Source organism: Lithobates pipiens, unplaced genomic scaffold (genome assembly GCF_037356315.1).
Source record: "Lithobates pipiens isolate NorthernLeopardFrog02 unplaced genomic scaffold, aLitPip1_a1.2 Scaffold_23, whole genome shotgun sequence".
NCBI classification, from domain to species: domain Eukaryota; kingdom Metazoa; phylum Chordata; class Amphibia; order Anura; family Ranidae; genus Lithobates; species Lithobates pipiens.
In genome coordinates this window covers 324,947,274-324,968,469 of record NW_027507785.1, presented here as the reverse complement: position 1 = coordinate 324,968,469, position 21,196 = coordinate 324,947,274, and the positions used below count along the sequence as shown (strand labels likewise).

At 43.6% G+C, this 21,196-nt stretch overlaps 1 protein-coding gene across 1 annotated transcript in view; it reads right to left on the bottom strand.

The window, feature by feature from the left end:
• Nucleotides 1–21,196, bottom strand: part of CFAP57 (cilia and flagella associated protein 57) — a 104,010-nt gene that overhangs the window by 82,266 nt on the left and 548 nt on the right. Inside the window, exons 2-4 of the mRNA XM_077450644.1 lie at nt 19,911–20,094; nt 11,621–11,937; nt 5,552–5,835 (exon numbers count right to left, since the gene is read on the bottom strand). Coding sequence (XP_077306770.1) covers nt 5,552–5,835; nt 11,621–11,937; nt 19,911–20,067 — 758 coding nt within the window. The 5' untranslated portion in view covers nt 20,068–20,094. The remainder of the gene's footprint in view (nt 1–5,551; nt 5,836–11,620; nt 11,938–19,910; nt 20,095–21,196) is intronic.

Below are 21,196 nucleotides of genomic sequence, written 5' to 3'. Positions count from 1 at the left end.
CTTCTAAACATTTACAAATAAAATACGTCCATTTACTAAACCAAGGATGGATGGTCCATGGACAAATCAGACGCCGATTAGTCCACCAGCTGAGGAGATCGCAGTCATTTCCAGCATCCAGAGAAGATGTGCACCTACACACAACAACCTAGCTGAAAATACCCAACTCCTGGAAATCCATAAGTGAATTTCAGTTTAATCTCACCAAAGTTGTTCAAGGGTCATAAATAACTGAAATATAGGACTGCTCCCTTTTTTATTCCAGAACTTGTACCCCTTGTGATGACCCTACGAACATCTTGAGACCTTCTGACCCTCACCAACCCCCTAACCACTCTGCCCAATCTGCAGCGGACCCTATCACAGTTCTCATCAATCTTGGGCCTAAGTGTCAATTTAGATAAGACGGTTGCCCTTAATGTCACTTTAGCACCAGACCTGGTTAATCGCCTACAGACCCACTTTCCCTTCCAATGGGCTTCCTCCCATATTGACTACCTTGGAATTCGGCTGATCCATCTATTCCTCTTTAATTTCATAATAATTACTACCCGTTGCTTCGCTCCTTATCGGCACTTATGCAGTCTTGGCAGTTCCCACACTTGTCCTGGATGACCATATTGCCCACAATGTTATATTACTTCCGTACCCTTCCAGTGCGGGTTCCGTCACATTTTTTACACCTGCTCCAGAACAGATCTCTGAGGTTCATCTGGGCTACCAAACGTCCTAGGATCTCCAAAGTGACCTTTTTGACAGAAAGGCTACAGGAGGGCCTGGGGGGTTCTACATCGCTAAATACTATCTGGCCACCCAGATTGCCCAATTATCCCTGCTTCATACCTCAGTAGATATTTCCATGTGGGTGCTCCTGGGACTGCCCAACTGCGCTCCCATTACCATGTCCATCCCTGCTCTGGCTCTGTCACAAATTTTATCCAGCGTTACTGAGTTCCCTTACAGTGCCTTGCGAAAGTATTCACCCCCCTTGAACTTTTTAACCTTTTGCCACATTTCAGGCTTCAAACATAAAGATATAACATTTTTATTTTTTGTGAAGAATCACCAACAAGTGGGACACAATTGTGAAGTGGAACGAAATCTATTGCATTTTTGAAACTTTTTTAACTAATAAAAAAATGAAAAGTGGGGCGTGCAAAAGTATTCGGCCCCCCTTGCGTTAATACTTTGTAGAGCCACCTTTTGCTGCGATTACAGCTGCAAGTCGCTTGGGGTGTCTCTATCAGTTTTGCACATCGAGAGACTGAAATTCTTGCCCATTCTTCCTTGCAAAACAGCTCAAGCTCAGTGAGGTTGGATGGAGAGCGTTTGTGAACAGCAGTTTTCTGCTCTTTCCACAGATTCTCGATTGGATTCAGGTCTGGACTTTGACTTGGCCATTCTAACACCTGGATACGTTTATTTGTGAACCATTCCTTTGTAGATTTTGCTGTATGTTTGGGATCATTGTCTTGTTGGAAGATAAATCTCCGTCCCAGTTTCAGGTCTTTTGCAGACTCCAACAGGTTTTCATCCAGAATGGTCCTGTATTTGGCTGCATCCATCTTCCCCTCAATTTTAACCATCTTCCCTGTCCCTGCTGAAGAAAAGCAGGCCCAAACCATGATGCTGCCACCACCATGTGTGACAGTGGGGATGGTGTGTTGAGGGTGATGAGCTGTGTTGCTTTTACGCCAAACATATCGTTTTCCATTGTGGGCAAGTTGGATTTTGGTTTCATCTGACCAGAGCACCTTCTTCCACATGTTTGTTGTGTCTCCCAGGTGGCTTGTGGAAAACTTTAGACAAGACTTTTTATGGATATCTTTGAGAAATGGCTTTCTTCTTGCCACTCTTCCATAAAGGCCAGATTTGTGCAGTGTACGACTGATTGTTGTCCTATGGACAGACTCTCCCACCTCAGCTGTAGTTCTCTGCAGTTCATCCAGAGTGATCATGGGCCTCTTGGCTGCATCTCTGATCAGTCTTCTCCTTGTCTGAGCTGAAAGTTTAGAGGGACGGCCAGGTCTTGGTAGATTTGCAGTGGTCTGATACTCCTTCCATTTCAAAATGATCGCTTGCACAGTGCTCCTTGGGATGTTTAAAGCTTGGGAAATCTTTTTGTATCCAAATCCGGCTTTAAACTTCTCCACAACAGTATTACGGACCTGCCTGGTGTGTTCCTTGGTCTTCATGATGCTCTCTGCGCTTTCAACAGGACCCTGAGACTATCACAGAGCAGGTGCATTTATACAGAGACTTGATTACACACAGGTGGATTCTATTTATCACCATCAGTCATTTAGGACAACATTGGATCATTCAGAGATCCTCGCTGAACTTCTGGAGTGAGTTTGCTGCACTGAAAGTAAAGGGGCCAAATAATTTTGCACGCACCACTTTTCAGTTTTTTATTTGCTAAAAAAGTTTAAAATATCCAATAGATTTCGTTCCACTTCACAATTGTGTCCCACTTGTTGGTGATTCTTCACAAAAAATACAAATTTTATATCTTTATGTTTGAAGCCTGAAATGTGGCAAAAGGTTGAAAAGTTCAAGGGGGCCGAATACTTTCGCAAGGCACTGTATGCATCATAGGTTACAAGTTTGGGATTCCGTACGGGACTCCGCCGGCCTCATGTCTCCCTTTTTACCCCTGCTTCCTATCACCAACAACCCTCTCTCCCCCCCAGGCCTAGACCACCCTCAGGCATTCTCCTGGTGGGTTGCTCATGCGTTCACACAGATCTGACACTTTCTTACCGCCAGATCGTTCCCCTCGTGGGCCTCGCGGGAGTCCCGTGATATCCCAGAGACAGAATCCTTCCGCTACCTCCAACTTCAGCATTGGTTTGCCTCGCTGCGCAAAACTGCTATGTATCCATTACAAAAAAAAACGACCTTTGAATACATCTGCCAGCACTCATCTCGGCCCTCTACGCCTATTTGAAGAACCGTTCCTCCTCTCACCTATGCAGCTCAGTGGGAACAAGACTTGGCAACTGAAATAGAATTAGCGGACTGCAGCGGGGCCTGGTCCTATGTAGCCAAATGCTCATTTAACACAGCCACTTTAGAGGCAGCATATAAGGTGCTTTTACATTGGTATTGGCTTCCGGCCCGCATTACCCATGCCCATCCATCCTCCAGTGACCGCTGTTTCCGGGGGCTGTGGCCCCGGGTGATGTAGTACATACATGGTGGACATGCCCTAGATTAACTAGTTTCTGGTCCCATGTATTTGGCCTCTTATTTACTTTGTTTCATTTCCTCATACCAAAGGAAGCCAAGTTTGCCTTACTCCATTGTCCCATCCTGGGCCTATTCGCCCATCAGTGGAAGCTCACTTCTTACTTGTTTTTGTCAGTCAAAAAAACAATTGCCCAAGCCTGAAAAAAAACGATCCCCTTCCAAGGGGTGAGAGACCGCATGACCGCCTTGATGCTTAACGAACATATTTCCAGCATCCGCAACGACTCCCATGCTAAGTGCCTTAAAGTTTGGGAACCACGGCCAGCTTAGGTCGCCTTTGACGGACGGTCCCGATGCTCCCGAGCCATTACTGTTCCCACTCCCTCTTTCTTTAGTGCCACCTTTCAGCTTCACTTTCTCCTGAATTAAAGTTTTTGCCTCTCTCCTCAGACCTGTATGGGCTGTATATGGCACCACTGTATGGGTATTGGTGGGACCAGGGGATGCCCTACTAGTTTGGGGAACCTTCTCAGGAACCCTGGTGGCCTTATGAAGCAGGCCTTTCCTCTACTGCTGTGTTAGTTCTCATTTTCTCCTCTATGTTTACATTACCTATTTTGGCTGTTCTTTGGCTAACCTGTGTGATAACTGTCAATGCTAGCCCCTGCATGGGCACAACTAATGCACGTTGGCTACTCTTTAAACTTGAATAAAAAATACTGAAACAGAAATATAGGACTGCTGAAATCCACATATTTATTTAAAGTAAAACAGCACAGCAAAAGAGTTAGGAACTCTTCCTCCAAGTCAGCCTGCAGATGGCAGTGTGCCTCTGCTCAGTCATGTAACTGTCTGATATGATTACAGTATTAAAAAAAAAAAATCAACAAATATTAAAATAGAATAAAAAAAAAGAAAAATGTGTATATATATATATATATATACACACACACACACACACACACACACACACACACACAGTCTACAGACCTCCAAGTCTGTAGACTCGGAGGTCTACAGACAATTCCTTGGACTTCATGGCTTGGTTTGTGCTCTGACATGCACTGTTACCTGTGGGACCTTCTATAGACAGGTGTGTGCCTTTCCAAATCATGTCCAATCAACTGAATTTACCACAGGTGGTCTCCAATCAGGATGTAGAAACATCTCAAGGGTGATCAGTGGAAACAGGAGGCACCTGAGATCAATTTTGAGCGTCACGGCAAAGGCTTTGATACTTATGTAAATAGGATTTTTTTAAATAAATTTGCAAAGATTTCAAACAAACTACATTGTCATTATGGGGGATTGTTTGTAGAATTTTGAGGAAAATAATGAATTTAATCCGTTTTGGAATAAGGCTGTAACATAACAAAATGTGGAAAAAGTGAAGCGCTGTGAATACTTGTGTGATGCACTGTAAGATGGGGATTAATGGAGGCTTCACCACCCCGTTACTCCCAACACACTTCTACACACAATGTATAATGCTTTGTTTGGCCTGGGCATCTAGGCACCACTAAACTCTGGTCACTAAAAGGGGTTAAAGGAAATCTGTAAACAGCAGACAAGGGATTTCCCTAGAGATTTTAATTATTATTTGTGAGTCACCCCAGGGCTGGGGACAAGGGGTGGGCAGGAGGGGCAGCTGCCCTGGGCACTGTGGCATCGTGAGAGGTGGAAGGGGGGGGGCACCACAAGGAAATTGATGTTGAGTTGAGAGGGGGAATTGGGGCAGGGGGTATAAATTGGTCCAGGAGTGGAAATTGGGGGGTGCTACGAGTTGTGATTTAGGGGGATTTGTGTTGCGAGGTGGGATGGGGCAAGATGATTTGTGCTATGCGGGGGGGATTTGTGCTGGAAGAGGTGATATGGTGGAGAGGGAGGGAATTTGTGCTACGTGGGATCATTTTTTTGGGACGGGGGGGGGGAGGATTTGTGTTAGAAGGGATGATTGGAAGCTATTTGTGCTAGGAGGGGAAATTTGAGGGGTAGAGGATTTGTGCTAGGAGGAGTGATTTTTTTTGAGGGGGGGTCGATTTGTATGGAGGGGGGAGGGGTTTGCGGAGAGAAAGAGTTTGAGCTGGGAGAGGGGATGGGGGGGGGAATGATTTGTGCTGGCAGGAGTGATTTCAGCAGGGGCTGTATTTGTCCTGGGAGGAGGGGGAATTTACGCTTAGGGAGCAAGTATAAAAATTAGACCCTAATTTATTGTTTGGGGGGGGGGGGCTTTTGCTGACAAAGAATACTTATACATCTTGTGTGTGGGGGGGCAGTTATGCATATTTGCCCCCGGGCTCTAGATGACCTTGTTGTCCCAGCACTGAGCCACCCTAAAAAAGGTAGAGATCTCATTTACCGGCCATCTTCGGACGCTACGCTCCGTCTGTCGGACCCGGGAACGCCTCTTCCTGCGATGTTCTGCTCCCAGCGCAGATCCCCGGATTCCCACAGACAGAGCTTCCCCGTGTCTGTGCCACAGATGACACGGTCCTCGGACAGCCACGCGTGACACAGGAATTTCTGGGCATCTACCTTCTGGAAGTTCGTCTGTCTCAGGTTTCCTTCGACATAACGGAAGAGTTTGAAAACGCCGTTACCCGTGACGCAGATCTGAGTGTTGTCATGTGGGTTGAAGCTCACCTGTAGCAGACAGACAGGAGGAAATAGTGTCAGTTTGTTAAGCTGCCGTCTATTTTTTCATGCTCATTAATGCATACATCTAAGCCCTTGTACACACGGGTCGGACATTCCGACAACCAAATCCGTCGGATTTTGTCCAATGGATTTTGTCCGAAACTGGTGTTGCATACACGCGGTCGGACAAAGATGTTGGAAAATCAGATCGTTCGGAACGTGATGACGTTATTTAGTTACGATGGGACTACGTTCAGGCTAGTAGCCAATAGCTTTGGTCTAGGAATTTGATCTGAGCACGCGTGGCACTTTGTCCGATCGGAATTCTCTACAAACGATCGGAGAAAGTCCAATCAGGTCATGTTGTCGGAAAATTTTACAGCCCAGCTCTAAAAATTTGTCGGTCGGATATTCCGACGGTAACAGTCCGATGGAGCCCACACATGGTCGGATTATCCGACAACGCGGTCCGATCGGACATTTTCCATCGGAATGTCCGACCCTGTGTACAAGGGCTTACATCATCACCAATCAGAGATTGGCTATATCCAAATTTCCGAAAACAGAAAATTTGTCCGTAATTTCAATTCGGAACGAAGCGGATTGCACGACGTGCAATCCGCTTCGTTCCGAATTGAAATTACGGACAAATTTTCTGTTTTCGGAAATTTGGATATATCCGAATTTTCCAATTACAATAGTAATGAATTTAAACCAATCCGAAATAACAAAAAATTTTTTGCTGTAATTAGTTTTGAATCGTTTTCAATTTGTTTTCCAATTTCCAAACAGAATAAAAAAAAAAATAGAATAGAAAAGAATAGACTAAAAAAAGAATAGAATAAAATAGAAAGAATATAACCATCTTATGAAATTCGAATTTCAAATAGAATAAAATTTGAATTTGAATACATAAGAAAAGAATAGAATAAAAAAAAAAAAAAAAAAGGAATAGCATAGACCAGCCCTCAAAAATTCCACTCGCCTGCTCGCATTTTGCGAGTGGATTTTGAGGGATGGCGAGCTATGGCTGCCTAGGAGCGGGGGGGGCGAGCACCGCTGGCAGGCGGGTTGTATGAGAGCCGTTCTCCCAACGATTGGAGGGGAAGAAAGAGGAGAGCCGCCACCCGGATGATCAGAGTGCCGGGAACATAACAGCTTTCATTTCAATAGCTGTGTGTTCCCCGCCATGCGCGCCGTCATATACAGCCCCTCCCCCTTGGCCCTGCACTTTGATAGACAGATCACCCGTCCAATCCTGGGACAGGTGATCTGTCTATCAAAGTTCCCCCGGACAAGAAGGAGGGGCTGTATGTGACGGCGCGCACGGCGGGGAACACACAGCTATTGAAATGAAAGAATAATAAAAAAATAATAATAAAAATGCCATAAATCGATCCCCTATTTTGTAGACGCTATAACTTTTGTGCAAACCAATCAATAAACAATTATTGCGATTTTTTATTTTTTTTTGGCAAAAATATGTAGAAGAATACGTATCGGCCTAAACTGAGGAGGAAATTTGTTTTTTAAAAACATTTTTGGGGATATTTATTATAGCAAAAAGTAAAAAATATTGTTTTTCTTTTCAAAATTGTAACTCGTTTTTTTGGTTATAGCGCAAAAAAATAAAAACCACAGAGGTGATTAAAGTGGTGTTGCCACCAAAAAATAAAAAAAGTGATTAAAAATCTTAAAAAAAATAATTGGAAAAAAAAAAATTTTTTTACTCACCTCTAAATACCTGTTGCTAGGGGGTCCCTCGTAGTCTGCCTTCTTCCTTGCCTGGGCTGGTGACGTCACTTCCCCTCGCGCCGCACAGTCGTCTGGGACCTGTCACGTGTCCCAGATGACTGTGCGGCGTATCACGCATGCGCAGTGGGTGCCCGGCTGTGAAGCCACAGCCGGGTGCCCACGGTAAGAATGCCGGTGGCGTGAGTGGAGCGGGGAACGAGGGGGGGCTTCGTTCCCCCACATCGCTGGACCCTGGGACAGGTAAGTGTCCGATTATTAAAAGTCAGCAGCGGCAGTATTTGTAGCTGCTGACTTTAAATTTTTTTTTAATTTTTTTTTTAGGGGCACCCCACTTTTAATACCACCAAAAGAAAGCTCTAATTGTAGGGAAAAGGGGATGCAAACTTTGTTTGCGTGCAACTGTCAGTTAAAGCGACGCAGTGCCGAATCGCAAAAAGTGCTCTGGTCAGGTAGGGGGTAAAATCTTCCGGGGATGAAGTGGTTAATGACATCCCAAAACGCAGATCGCAAACACAGTGTGACTTGCCTGCACCAGTTTGCATGGTACAGTAGTACTATGTGATCCGGCTGCTGTGCATTTTTTTTTAAAAGTAGTGCAATCACTTACTTTTAGTGACGTAGTCCGGTGATATTCATTTGAATCAGCTGAAATGGTACTGCACCCAGATCGCATGTGAATCGCACAGCATGTTCAATTTTTTTTTATTTCTTCGGTAAATTTCCTGGTTTCTGGCCTAGGCCAAAATGATGTCATACATCCCAGGAATCTTCATGGGAGGAGGGGCTTTCTCAGCTAAGACCACCCTCCTGTCTGAGCTAAGGGAAGATGGATTCCAGGAAGTTAGTACTACATGAATCATCTGCCCTTACTCAAGATCGCCACTATTAGAAATGCTATAGGGGGGGGGGGCGAGGGGGTTTAAAGTGATTTCTCAAGCCAAATAAAGCATGAAAACATGGACGGATGGGGGAGTTTGCCTTAAGTATCCACTTGCTGACCCCAATACATATATACATATTATATATATATATATAAATATTTATATATGTGCGTTGCAGTTTGCAAGTGGTTTACCGGGGTTATGGTTGAAGATATCATTTGTAACCCTGTTCTATTTTTTTTTCAGACAGAAATTCTCTTTCGTATGAAAGTGATCCGAGCGCCTAATTAGCCGCTGGATCGCTTTCAGAATCAGCGCCCGGGGGAGAGTCACACCGCTGCCCTCCCGCCACTGTGCCCAAAAAGCGATCCAAGGGGGTCACGCGGCTGGCCATAGAGGTTACCAGTGGTCGTCTCTGATCGCCTCTATGGTCTTGGAGGTCTAGGGTCTAAGGCGGAAGTAAACTTTTTTTTTTTATTATTTATTTATTTTTTGATCTTTTGCCTTATAGACTCCAGATCTCTCCATAAAGAGGACCTGTCATTCCTTATTTCTATTACAAGGGATATTTACATTCCTTGTAATAGGAATAAAAGTAATAAAAATGAAAAATTAAAAGGGAAAAAATAAAATACATAAAAAAAAAAAACGCCCCATGCCTCCGTGCTCACACGCAGAAGCGAATACATACATACGTTGCGCACGCATACGTAAATGGTGTTCGCACCACACACGTGAGGTATCGCCACAAATGTCAGAGTGAGAGCAATAATTCTAGCGCCAGACCTCCTCTGTAACTCTAAACATGTAACCTGTAAATATTTTTAAAGCATCGCCTATGGAGATTTTTAAGTGTCATGGTTTGTCGCCATTCCGCGAGCGTGTGCAATTTTAAAGCGTGACAAATTAGGCATCTATTTACTCGGCGTAACATCATCTTTTATATTTTATCAAAAAAAAATTGGGTTATATATTGTGTTTTTTTTTTGCAAAAAAAAAATGCATTACAAGGTATTTTTACGCAAGAAAAAACACCGTGCAGATACTGTGTGACAAAAAAAAATAAATTAATAAAAAATCAAAAAAAAAAAAAATAAATCGCTATTTTAACATCTAGCGTCTCTGTTAAAAAAATAAATAAAATATTTATATATATATTTAATTTTTGGGAGTTCTAAGTAATTTTCTAGCAGAAAATACTGATTTAAACTTGTAAACAAAAATGCCATAAAAAGGCGTGGTCAGCAAGTAGATATTAAAAGTACACATGTGCAATTCGTTTTCGTTCCGAACTCATTTGTTTAATGAAATTCAACAAATTAGTTAATTTGGAAACATCTGAATTAACGGAAAAAAAACCTGTTTAACAAATTTTTCCAAATATTTGTAGATTTGAATATTCACAAATTCGTAAAATTCAAAAATTCGTAAATTCAAAATCCCAAAAATTCGAAAATCTGAAATAATAACCAACTATTAAATTATAGGTATTGGAATTTCCTTTCAAATTCAGAAGCAAAGACAAGAAAGATTGCGCTACGGACCCAATTGGTGTATCTATGGTATCAGCAGCCTCTACTTAATTTGCCGCCCTGTATGGGTGGAAATAATTGTATGAAAGAAGGGGAAATAGATCTGGCGCTATACCCTTAAATGAAATAATTAATACCAATAAAATGAAACAAATAGTGAAAAAATGGTGAAAAAAATATATATAAAAAAATTATCAGCACGCTGGTAAATAATGAGCTAATCTTATGAAACATAAACTATAAAATATAAAGCCCAACAGTATCATATAAAAAAAACCAAAAGGACCGTGCTCATTCTAAGTGCTTAGACCACTCTAGGTGCCATATATCAGGTGTTTAGTATACTAGTGTCCCTAGAAAAAAAAATTGCATAAAAGCTGTGCGTGGATACAGTAATAAAAGTGCAAGCCAAACCACATAATAAGTCAATAGATAAAAATAGATAAACCTGTAATTGCAATAAAAATAAAAAATAAGAATACAAATAGAAAAAAGAAAAAGAAAAAGAAAATTAAAAATAAAAATAAAAAAATTACAGTTAGTGAAAGTCCCACACTTATAAAAAATCCTTTCAAATTCGCCTGTTAGTGAATGTAACAAATACAAATTCATCTGAAGTTACGAATTATCTGAAATAACAATTGCCGCATCTAAATGAATGGAACGTAATGAATTAATAATAACAAAAAAATAACAAAAATAATAATAATAAAAAGTTTTTATTTATTATTAATTATATCCGTTCCATTTGTTTAGATGCAGCATTTTTTATTTTGGATAATTCGTATCTTTGGAAAATTTCGTATTCATTACGTTCACCAACAGCCAAATTTGAAAGGAAATTTCAAATACCTATAATTTAATAGTTAGTTATTATTAGTTAGTTGGTTAGCTATTATTTGAAATTTCCTTTCAAATTTGTCTGTTAGTGAACATAACGAGTATGAATTTATCCAAAGTTACGATTTATCTGAAATAACAAATGCTGTATCTAAATGAATGGAACGTAATGTATCAATAATAATAATAATAATAATAATAATAATAAAAAATAGCAATAATAATAAATAATATTAATAATAATAAAAACTTTTTATTATTATTATTAATTCGATCCATTTCATTTGATCCATTTCATTTGTTTAGATGCGGCATTCGTTATTTCAGATAATTCGTAACTTCGGATAAATTTGTATTCATTACATTCACTAACAGCCAAATTTGAAAGGAAATTCCATTACCTATAATTTAATAGTTAATTATTATTTAGAATTTTTGTTCTAATTTTTGTATTTTCTTTCTTATTTTCATAGTTTCGCATTGTGATCATAACGAAAAAACTAAAAAAAAAAAACATTAAAAAAAACAGTGCAGTGCACGTCTAAATAAAAGTGAATTTAATAGAGTGTTCAGTTTGTGGTGCTCGGATTGGCTGATCTGTGATGGACAAGGCACCCAAGACAAAAAAAAAAAAAAAAAAACAGAGCACATCCCCCATTAATTGTGACCTGCTTTACCACCATAGATTGTATGTTCTGCCCTTTATTGTGCCCTTTGCCTACCCATTGGCCCGGCCCCAGCTCACACATTATTCATGTCCTTCCTGTACAGCCCTGATATTACCTGGTAAATGGGGCTATTTTGGCTGTCTGCCCTCACGGAAGCCATGACTTTCTGCTTCTCCCACATCCAGAAGATGATCTGCCATTCGGGAGACCCCGACAGAGCCACCAGGTACTTGGAGTCTGGAGAGAAGGCGACGCTGACCAACTCCTGACACAGGATGTCCGGTGCGCTCAGAACTTTACGCTTCTTGAACGGCATGGAGGCCAGATCATAGATGGTGATGGTGGCCTTGTCTGGGCCCTTCTCGGACATGGCGAGGTATCGGCGGTTCGGGCTGATGGCCAGCGCCTGCATGTCTTGACTCTTCTCCGAGCCTGTGGGTGTAAGGAATGTCAGAGGATAATAATATATATATATATATATATGAACAAGAAACATCGGGAACTAAAGCTGGGTCAGAGGACGATCGTAGTCTTCAATCTACTTCCATTCCTATTATAGTGGAACTCAGGGAGAAATAGACCAAGATGTCCAACAACAGTGGCAGTTAGAAGGTTGAAGCAACCATTCATTACTGACAGAGGAGAACTACAATGGTCCACTTTGAAGTGTAAGAGGAAGGGGTCTGCACCCGGGGCAGGAGGGACTTTACATGAAGCACATGACAGCAAAGAAATATAGTGGGGTGATCATAAAGGAATTTTATTGATATACAAGTTAAAATCTCTACATGTATATAGCCAAACAAATAGTACATAGATAAGTGATACGGTATAAACAGACATTATAATGCTCATATTGAATATACAATAATAATCAATAATAACTCGAGGTATGACCTCAATAAAATTCCAAGGTTCACCACAATGCGGGTTGGATAGAACCATAATAAAATGGTGATACCTGCGGGACATAAAGCCTCACTGAACCTGTAAAAGTGAGTGTATAATAATATTGATAAGATCTGGATGAGGAAAAAATGAACACGGCGAATGGTGGCTCTACGCATTTCGTGGCTTCCAGGCCACTCGTCAGGAGCAAGCACGTGTAATATCTGACCCACCATCACTATACAGTACCCTAGTAAGTACACTTATAGTAGTTGTGTTGTTGTTTTTTTACCCCACCCCCAACTATATCTATTTATTTATGTTTGCCCCTTCTGTTCTTGCTCACAATTATGCTCCTTCAGATATTACACGTGCTTGCTCCTGACGAAAAGGCCTGGAAGCCACGAAACGCGTAGAGCCACCACTCGCCGTGTTCATATTTTCCTGATCCAGATCTTATCAATATTATTTCACACCCACTTTTACAGGTTCTGTAAGGCCGCGTACACGCGGGCGGATTGTCTGCCCAACTTAGTCCGCTGAACCGTGTTTCAGCGGACAATCCGCTCGTGTGTGGGCTTCAGCGGACTGTTTCAGAGGACAGTCTGGCGAACTAAGTCTTACGGAATTTCCGTAATTTTGTCCGTCCAAACTTGGTTTTGTCCGTCCAAACTTGGTTTCAGCGGACAGTCCGCTCGTGTGTAGGCAAGTTGGACGGACTAAGTATGGCGCATGCTCAGAAAGGATTTACACGGCGGAAGGTTGCATTGCTGTGTATTGGACGTCGTATTTCTAGTCCCGTCGTACGTGCTGTACACGTCATCGCGCATGCTTTCGGCGGACTGTCTGCTCATCGTGTGTGGTCAAGTCCGTTCATTCAAAAGTTGGACGGACTGTCCGTCGGATTGTCTGACGAACTTAGTTGGCCAGACAATCCGCCCGTGTGTACGCGGCCTGAGGCTTTAAGTCCCGCAGGTATCACCATTTTATTATGGTTCTATCCAACCCACATGGTGGTGAACCTTGGAATTTTATTGAGGTCATACCTCGAGTTATTGATTTTTGTTATTGTTTTCTTTATTATTGTATATTCGATATGAGCATTATAATGTCTGTTTATACCGTATCACCCATCTATGTACTATTTGTTTGGCTATATACATGTAGAGATTGTAACTTATATATATCAATAAACGTCCTTTATGATCACCCCACTATATTTCTTTGCTGTCATGTGCTTCATGTAAAGTCCCACCTGCCCCGGGTGCAGACCCCTTCCTCTTTTGATTTAGATTCGGATACATTAGTGTGATGGTCAGTGGGAAGAATGCCCCGTACACATGTGGTCATTGGGAGGAATTTCCCCCCTTATAGATAGCTAAAAAGATCAACAGTGTCAGTGGAAACTTATTTGAGAGGCAGAAGTTATCATTGCTCAAGGAACCCCTAGCATCCCCTGGAGGAACCCTAGAGTTCCATGGAACCCTGGTTGAGAAACCTTGATTTAACCAATTTTCCAAAAACGTTACATTTACTGCATCCCGTGATTGATAATGAAGTACAATAATGACGTATTGGACCCGGCAGGACCTTTAGTGATGCAGCTGGGAACATACAAGATCATGTTCAAAGCATAGGAACATACAAGTCTAATATTTACAGTTTCTTACAATGCAAGCATATTAGGTATGATATGATTGGTTGCTAAGACCTATATCATTGTAATGATGTACCTATCATACTAACCAGACAAACGTATCCATTACCACAAATCCTATAAATTTTTATTAAAAATGATTTTTTTTTTTATTATTAAAGTTTTTATTGATTTTATAACATTTCCATTAATAATTCACAGTATATCACATATCAAAACTTTAAAATATAAAAACCTTTTCAAATATACCATATCCTCCCCCCACCCCAAAAAAATAAAAAAAGGGGGGGGGGGACTCTTCCTTTCCTTCCTCCCTCTCTTTGTATCTCCCATCTCCTTCCCCCTCGCTTTCTTTAAAAAAAAAAAAATTGATTTAAACTGTTTTTGTCCATAGTTTTACCCAGTTAAAATTCTTGTCTACAGACAGTAGGACATCCAATATGTTCACCGTTCTTGTTTTCATAAGACTACTCCAACCCAAAAACATTAACATATTTCCAACGGGAAAATTAACTTTAGTTCACCCCACGCTATGTGTTAAATGTCTTCATAGGCGTGCGCAGAGGGTGTGCCAGGTGTACCTGGGCGGCACACCCTAATCATCCCATGCAGTGCAGATTTCCCCCGCTGATATTTCACCAAAGCCTTTAGGAGCCTGAGGCTCCTAAAGAAAAAAAAAATTGTAAAAAATAATACGAAAATAAAATAATAAAAATAAAAAACTACTGACAGCAACCTCTCCCCTACTGACACCATCCACTGCCCTACTGACACCAACCTCTCCCCTACTGACACCATCCACTGCCCTACTGACACCAACCTCTCCCCTACTGACACCATCCACTGCCCTACTGACACCAACCTCTCCCCCCTACTGACACCATCCACTGCCCTACTGACACAGTCCGCCCTCTGCCCTACAGACACTGTCCATTGCCCTACTGACACCATCCGTCCACTGTCCTACTGACACCATCCATCCACTGTCCTACTGACACCATCCATCCACTGTCCTACTGACACCATCCATCCACTGTCCTACTGACACCATCCATCCACTGTCCTACTGACACCATCCGTCCACTGCCCTACTGACACCATCCGTCCACTGCCCTACTGACACCATCCGTCCACTGCCCTACTGACACCATCCGTCCACTGCCCTACTGACACCATCCACTGTCCTACTGACACCGTCCACTGCCCTACTAACACCGTCCACTGCCCTACTAACACCGTCCACTGCCCTACTAACACCGTCCGTCCACTGCCCTACTAACATCCTCCGTCCACTGCCCTACTAACACCCTCCGTCCACTGCCCTACTAACACCCTCCGTCCACTGCCCTACTAACACCCTCCGTCCACTGCTCTACTGACACCGTCCGCCCACTGCCCTACTGTGAGCTCCTGCGATGTCCCAGAATGGCCACGGGAGCCCACAAGAGTGGCCCTCTGCCCTACTGACACCATCCGTCCACTGCCCTACTGACACCAACCTCTCCCCTACTGATAGCAACATCTCCCCTACTGACACCAACCTCTCCCCTACTGACACCGTCCGCCCTCTGCCCTACAGACACCATCCACTGCCCTACTGACACCGTCCACTGCCCTACTGACACCGTCCACTGCCCTACTGACACCGTCCACTGCCCTACTGACACCGTCCACTGCCCTACTGACACCGTCCACTGCCCTACTGACACCGTCCACTGCTCTACTGACACCATCCACTGCCCTACTGACACCATCCACTGCTCTACTGACACCGTCCACTGCCCTACTGACACCGTCCACTGCCCTACTGACACCGCCCACTGCCCTACTGACACCGCCCACTGCCCTACTGACACCGTCCACCCTCTGCCCTACTGACACCATCCGTCCACTGTCCTACTGACACTGTCCACTGCCCTACTTACACCGTCCGTCAACTGCCCTACTAACACTGTCCGTCCACTGCCCTACTAACACCGTCCGTCCACTGCTCTACTGACACCGTCCGCCCACTGCCCTGCTGTGGGCTCCTGCGATGTCCCAGAATGGCCACGGGAGCCCACAATTGCGGCCGTTCTGGGACATCATCCTGGAACGAGAGCTGCACCGCCCCCCACCGTTGACGATGGGCGGGCAGCAACTGGTTAAGGTTAAACAGCTTTTCCTCCAATCTCATTGTGTGGCCCCGTGTCCTCTTACACTCCCTGAGACTGAATCGTTTATTTCCTATGCTGGAATCACTATTGAGGTATTTGTAAATCACTATTATATCTTCCCTCAAGCGTCTCTTCTCCAGCGAGAATACATTTAGTGCTTGTTGTCGTTCTTAGTAATTGATTTCCTCCAGTCCCCATATTTATTTATTTTGCTCTTCTTTGGACTCTCTCCAGTTCCAGCACATCCCTTCTGAGGACTGGTGACCAGAACTGGACAGAATACTCCAGATGTGACCTAATCAGAGTTTTATATAGTGGCAGGATTTATCCACGGAGTATATCCCCTTTTTTATGCATTGCTAAAATTCTGCCGGGTTTGGTAGGTACAGCTTAATATTGCGCGCTATTGCTCAGTCTGTCATCTACTAGAACCCCCAGACCTCTCCACATCCTCGATTCCCCCAGAGGTTCTTCCCTCAGTGAGTAGTTTGTATTTATGTTTTTTACCCCAAAGTGCATTATCTTACATTTCTCCACATACTCATTTGCCATGTATTTGCCCATCCCATTATTCTGTTCAGGTTTTTCTGTAAAATTTCTATATCCTGATGTGAAGTTAAAGCCCTGCTTATTTGTGTGTCATCCGCAAAAACTGAGATTGAGCTGTTTTTCCCGTTCTCTATATCATTTATGAATAAATTGAATAGAATCAGTCTCAAGACAGAACATTGGGGTACCCCACTTACCACTCCTGACCAGTCTGAGTACACAGTATTTATCACCACCCTTTGGACACGCCCATGCTTGTTTGAGCTTTGGGGTGCACACCCTAATCCAATACATGTATGTATTTATCTATTGGTTACATAAATATGCAATTACATTTTTATATATTTATATATATATATATATATATATACACACAGTGGTGTGAAAAAGTGTTTGCCCCCTTCCTCATTTCCTGTTCCTTTGCATGTTTGTCACACTTAAGTGTTTCGGAACATCAAACCAATTTAAACAATAGTCAAGGACAACACAAGTAAACACAAAATGCAATTTGTAAATGAAGGTGTTTATTATTAAAGGTGAAAAAAAAATCCAAACCATCATGGCCATGTGTGAAAAAGTGATTGCCCCCCTTGTTAAAACATACTATAACTGTGGTTGTCCACACCTGAGTTCAATTTCTCTTGCCACACCCAGACCTGATTATTGCCACACCTGTTCACAATCAAGGCATCAATTAAATAGGAGCTGCTTGACACAGTAAGGTCCACCAGAAGATCCTTAAAAGCTACACATCATGCCGAGACCCAAAGAAATTCAGGAACAATTGAGAAAGAAAGTAATTGAGATCTATCAGTCTGGAAAGGGTTATAAAGCCATTTCCAAAGCTTTGGGAATCCAGCGAACCACAGTGAGAGCCATTATCCACAAATGGCGAAGACATGGAACAGTGGTGAACCTTCCCAGGAGTGGCCGGCCGCCCAAAATTACCCCAAGAGCGCAGCGACGACTCATCCAAGAGGTCACAAAAGACCCCACAACAACGTCCAAGGAACTGCAGGCCTCACTTGCCTCAGTTAAGGTCAGCGTTCATGCCTCCACCATCAGGAAAAGACTGGGCAAAAATGGCCTGCATGGCAGAGTTCCAAGGAGAAAACCACTGCTGAGCAAAAAGAACATCAAAGCTCGTCTCAATTTCTCCACAACACATCTTGATGATCCCCAAGACTTTTGGGACAACATTCTGTGGACCGATGAGACAAAAGTGGAACTCTTTGGAAGGTGTGTGTCCAAGTATATCTGGCGTAGAAGGAACACTGCATTTCATAAAAAGAACATTATACCAACAGTAAAATATGGTGGTGGTAGTGTGATGGTCTGGGGCTGTTTTGCTGCTTCAGGACCTGGAAGACTTGCCGTGATAAAAGGAACTATGAATTCTGCTGTCTACCAAGAGATCCTGAAGGAGAATGTCCGACCATCTGTTCGTGTACTCAAGCTGAAACGAACTTGGGTTCTGCAGCAGGACAATGATCCTAAACACACCAGCAAGTCCACCACCGAATGGCTGAAGAAAAACAAAATGAAGACTTTGGAGTGGCCTAGCCAAAGTCCTGACCTGAATCCTATTGAGATGTTGTGGTATGACCTTAAAAAGGCCGTTCATGCTCGAAAACCCTCTAATGTAACTGAATTAGGACAATTCTGCAAAGATGAGTGGGCCAAAATTCCTCCAGGACGCTGTAAAAGCCTCATTGCACGTTATCGCAAATGCTTGGTTGCAGTTGTTGCTGCTAAGGGTGGCCCAACCAGTTATTAGGTTTAGGGGGCAATCACTTTTTCACACAGGGCCATGATGGTTTGGATTTTTTTTCACCTTTAATAATAAACACCTTCATTTACAAATTGCATTTTGTGTTTACTTGTGTTGTCCTTGACTATTGTTTAAATTGGTTTGATGTTCCGAAACACTTAAGTGTGACAAACATGCAAAGGAACAGGAAATGAGGAAGGGGGCAAACACTTTTTCACACCACTGTATATATATATATATACACACACACACACACACACATACATATCTATAGTTACTCTAATCTCTATCATTGAAAAAGTGCCAGATAACATTTATTTTACATATATAATAAATTCACAGCTCACAGTCAGTCCAAAAGAAAACAATAGTAACACACGATTGATACTGGAACCCGTCATAGAATGCCTCATATTATAATTGATGTTAATTTTTATTTTTGTAACTTAATTCTACATAAAATATTTAAGTGTAATTTCATGAGATCATTTATGAGGGCGTGTTTAGGGGCGGAGCATAGTAGGGGTTGGGTGGGGTAACTGATGGTGAGTAACCCTTAGACCCCTTTCACACTGGGGCCACCCGTGCATTAGCGTTAAAGCATCGGTCGTCTTAGCAGCGCTTTAGCGCTGTTTAAGTGGCGCTTTGCAACTGCTAGCGGGGCCCTTTTAACCCCAAAGAAGGGGTTAAAAACGCCCATTTTGCGGTGCTTCCGAATCGCTTTTCGGACGCTTTGGATTTAATTAATTTCAAAGGTCAGGGTGTTTTGGGAGTGATGTACACAGCGCTCCCAAACCGCCCCAAAGATGCGGCTTGCAGCACTTTTCCTAACATCCCGCAAACGCCCCGCCCCCGTGTGAAAAGTCACAGTGAAATGAATGGGAGGAGATAAAACCTGGAAGCGGATTGGTTCCTATGTAGAAGGGAGCCTGATTTTGCACCCTGCAGCTTTAGTAAATAAACCCCAAAGTGTTTTCCTATTCAAGTATATTTCAGAGTATTAGTTGTTCATTTCTTGTCGAGGTTGTTTTCTACCATCCTTGTAGTAGTCAGGAGTTCAACTTTAAATGAGGATTTTCTCTATTACGAAATAATATAGTATCATTTTCTAAAGACTAAAAACTATCATTTATATATTAATATTGAATGAAGTTGATTGGCTGTCAGACAATTTCTCTGAGTGTCGGTCTGACTACAGCTTCATAGAGGCCCTGATGAAGATGGATGACCCCCTGAAACGTGTTGGCTGGCAACTCTCCATAGACGCTTTAACTGTGACAAGCCTGTCTCCCTATCTGGACAGCTTGGCACGCTCATTAATAAAAGAGGTAAGCTCGGCCTCCTATTGGTGGATGGATCTATAGGGATCTCTCAGGGATCTTACCCGGGATGAACTTCTGCCATTTCTGGTCCACATTGTATTTGATGCAGTTGTTCCCGGAGGGGAAGATGACCGTCTGCTCATCGAAGTAACAGATGTTATTGATGACCTGAGAGCGAAGGCCGAAGATATAGTGTGACTGAGCCACGATCGCCGACATGGCGCACCAACCGACCGATCACCGGATCTGTGAAGGAGACAATGTCACACCTCCATCAACAGGAAACTTCTCCACCCTCCACCCTGTGATCGGAGGGACCACCACCCTCCGCCCTGTGATCGGAGGGACCACCACCCTCCGCCCTGTGATCGGAGGGACCACCACCCTCCGCCCTGTGATCGGAGGGACCACCACCCTCCGCCCTGTGATCGGAGGGACCACCACCCTCCACTCTGTGATCGGAGGGACCACCACCCTCCGCCCTGTGATCGGAGGGACCACCACCCTCCACTCTGTGATCGGAGGGACCACCACCCTCCGCCCTGTGATCGGAGGGACCACCACCCTCCGCCCTGTGATCGGAGGGACCACCACCCTCCGCCCTGTGATCGGAGGGACCACCACCCTCCGCCCTGTGATCGGAGGGACCACCACCCTCCGCCCTGTGATCGGAGGGACCACCACCCTCCGCCCTGTTTTCGGAGGGACTTCCCCTCTCTTCCTTTCCAGGTGACTGGAGGAAATCTCTGAGATGGGGACACAGCCAGACATAACTCTTCCCAGGAGATTATATATAGGAGGCATGGTATATACAGGTAGGTAGGGGTGGGGGGGTGGTATATACAGGTAGGTAGGAGGGGGAATGGTATATACAGGTAGGTAGGGTGGGGGATGGTATATACAGGTAGTTAGGGGTGGGGGATGGTATATACAGGTAGGTAGGGGTGGGGGTGGTATATACAGGTAGGTAGGGGTGGGGGGTGGTATATACGGGTAGGTAGGGGTGGTATATACAGGTAGGTAGGAATGGAGGGGATGGTATATACAGGTAGGTAGGAATGGAGGGGATGGTATATACAGGTAGGTAGGGGTGGTATATACAGGTAGGTAGGGGTGGGGGGATGGTGTAAACAGGTAGGTAGGGGTGGGGGGATGGTGTATACAGGTAGGTAGGGGTGGGGGGATGGTGTGTACAGGTAGGTAGGGGTGGGGGGATGGTATATACAGGTAGATAGGAGCGGGGGAATGGTATATACAGGTAGGTAGGGGTGGGGGGTGGAATACACAGGTAGGTAGGGGTGGGGGATGGTAAATACAGGTAGGTAGGAATGGAGGGGATGGTATAAAC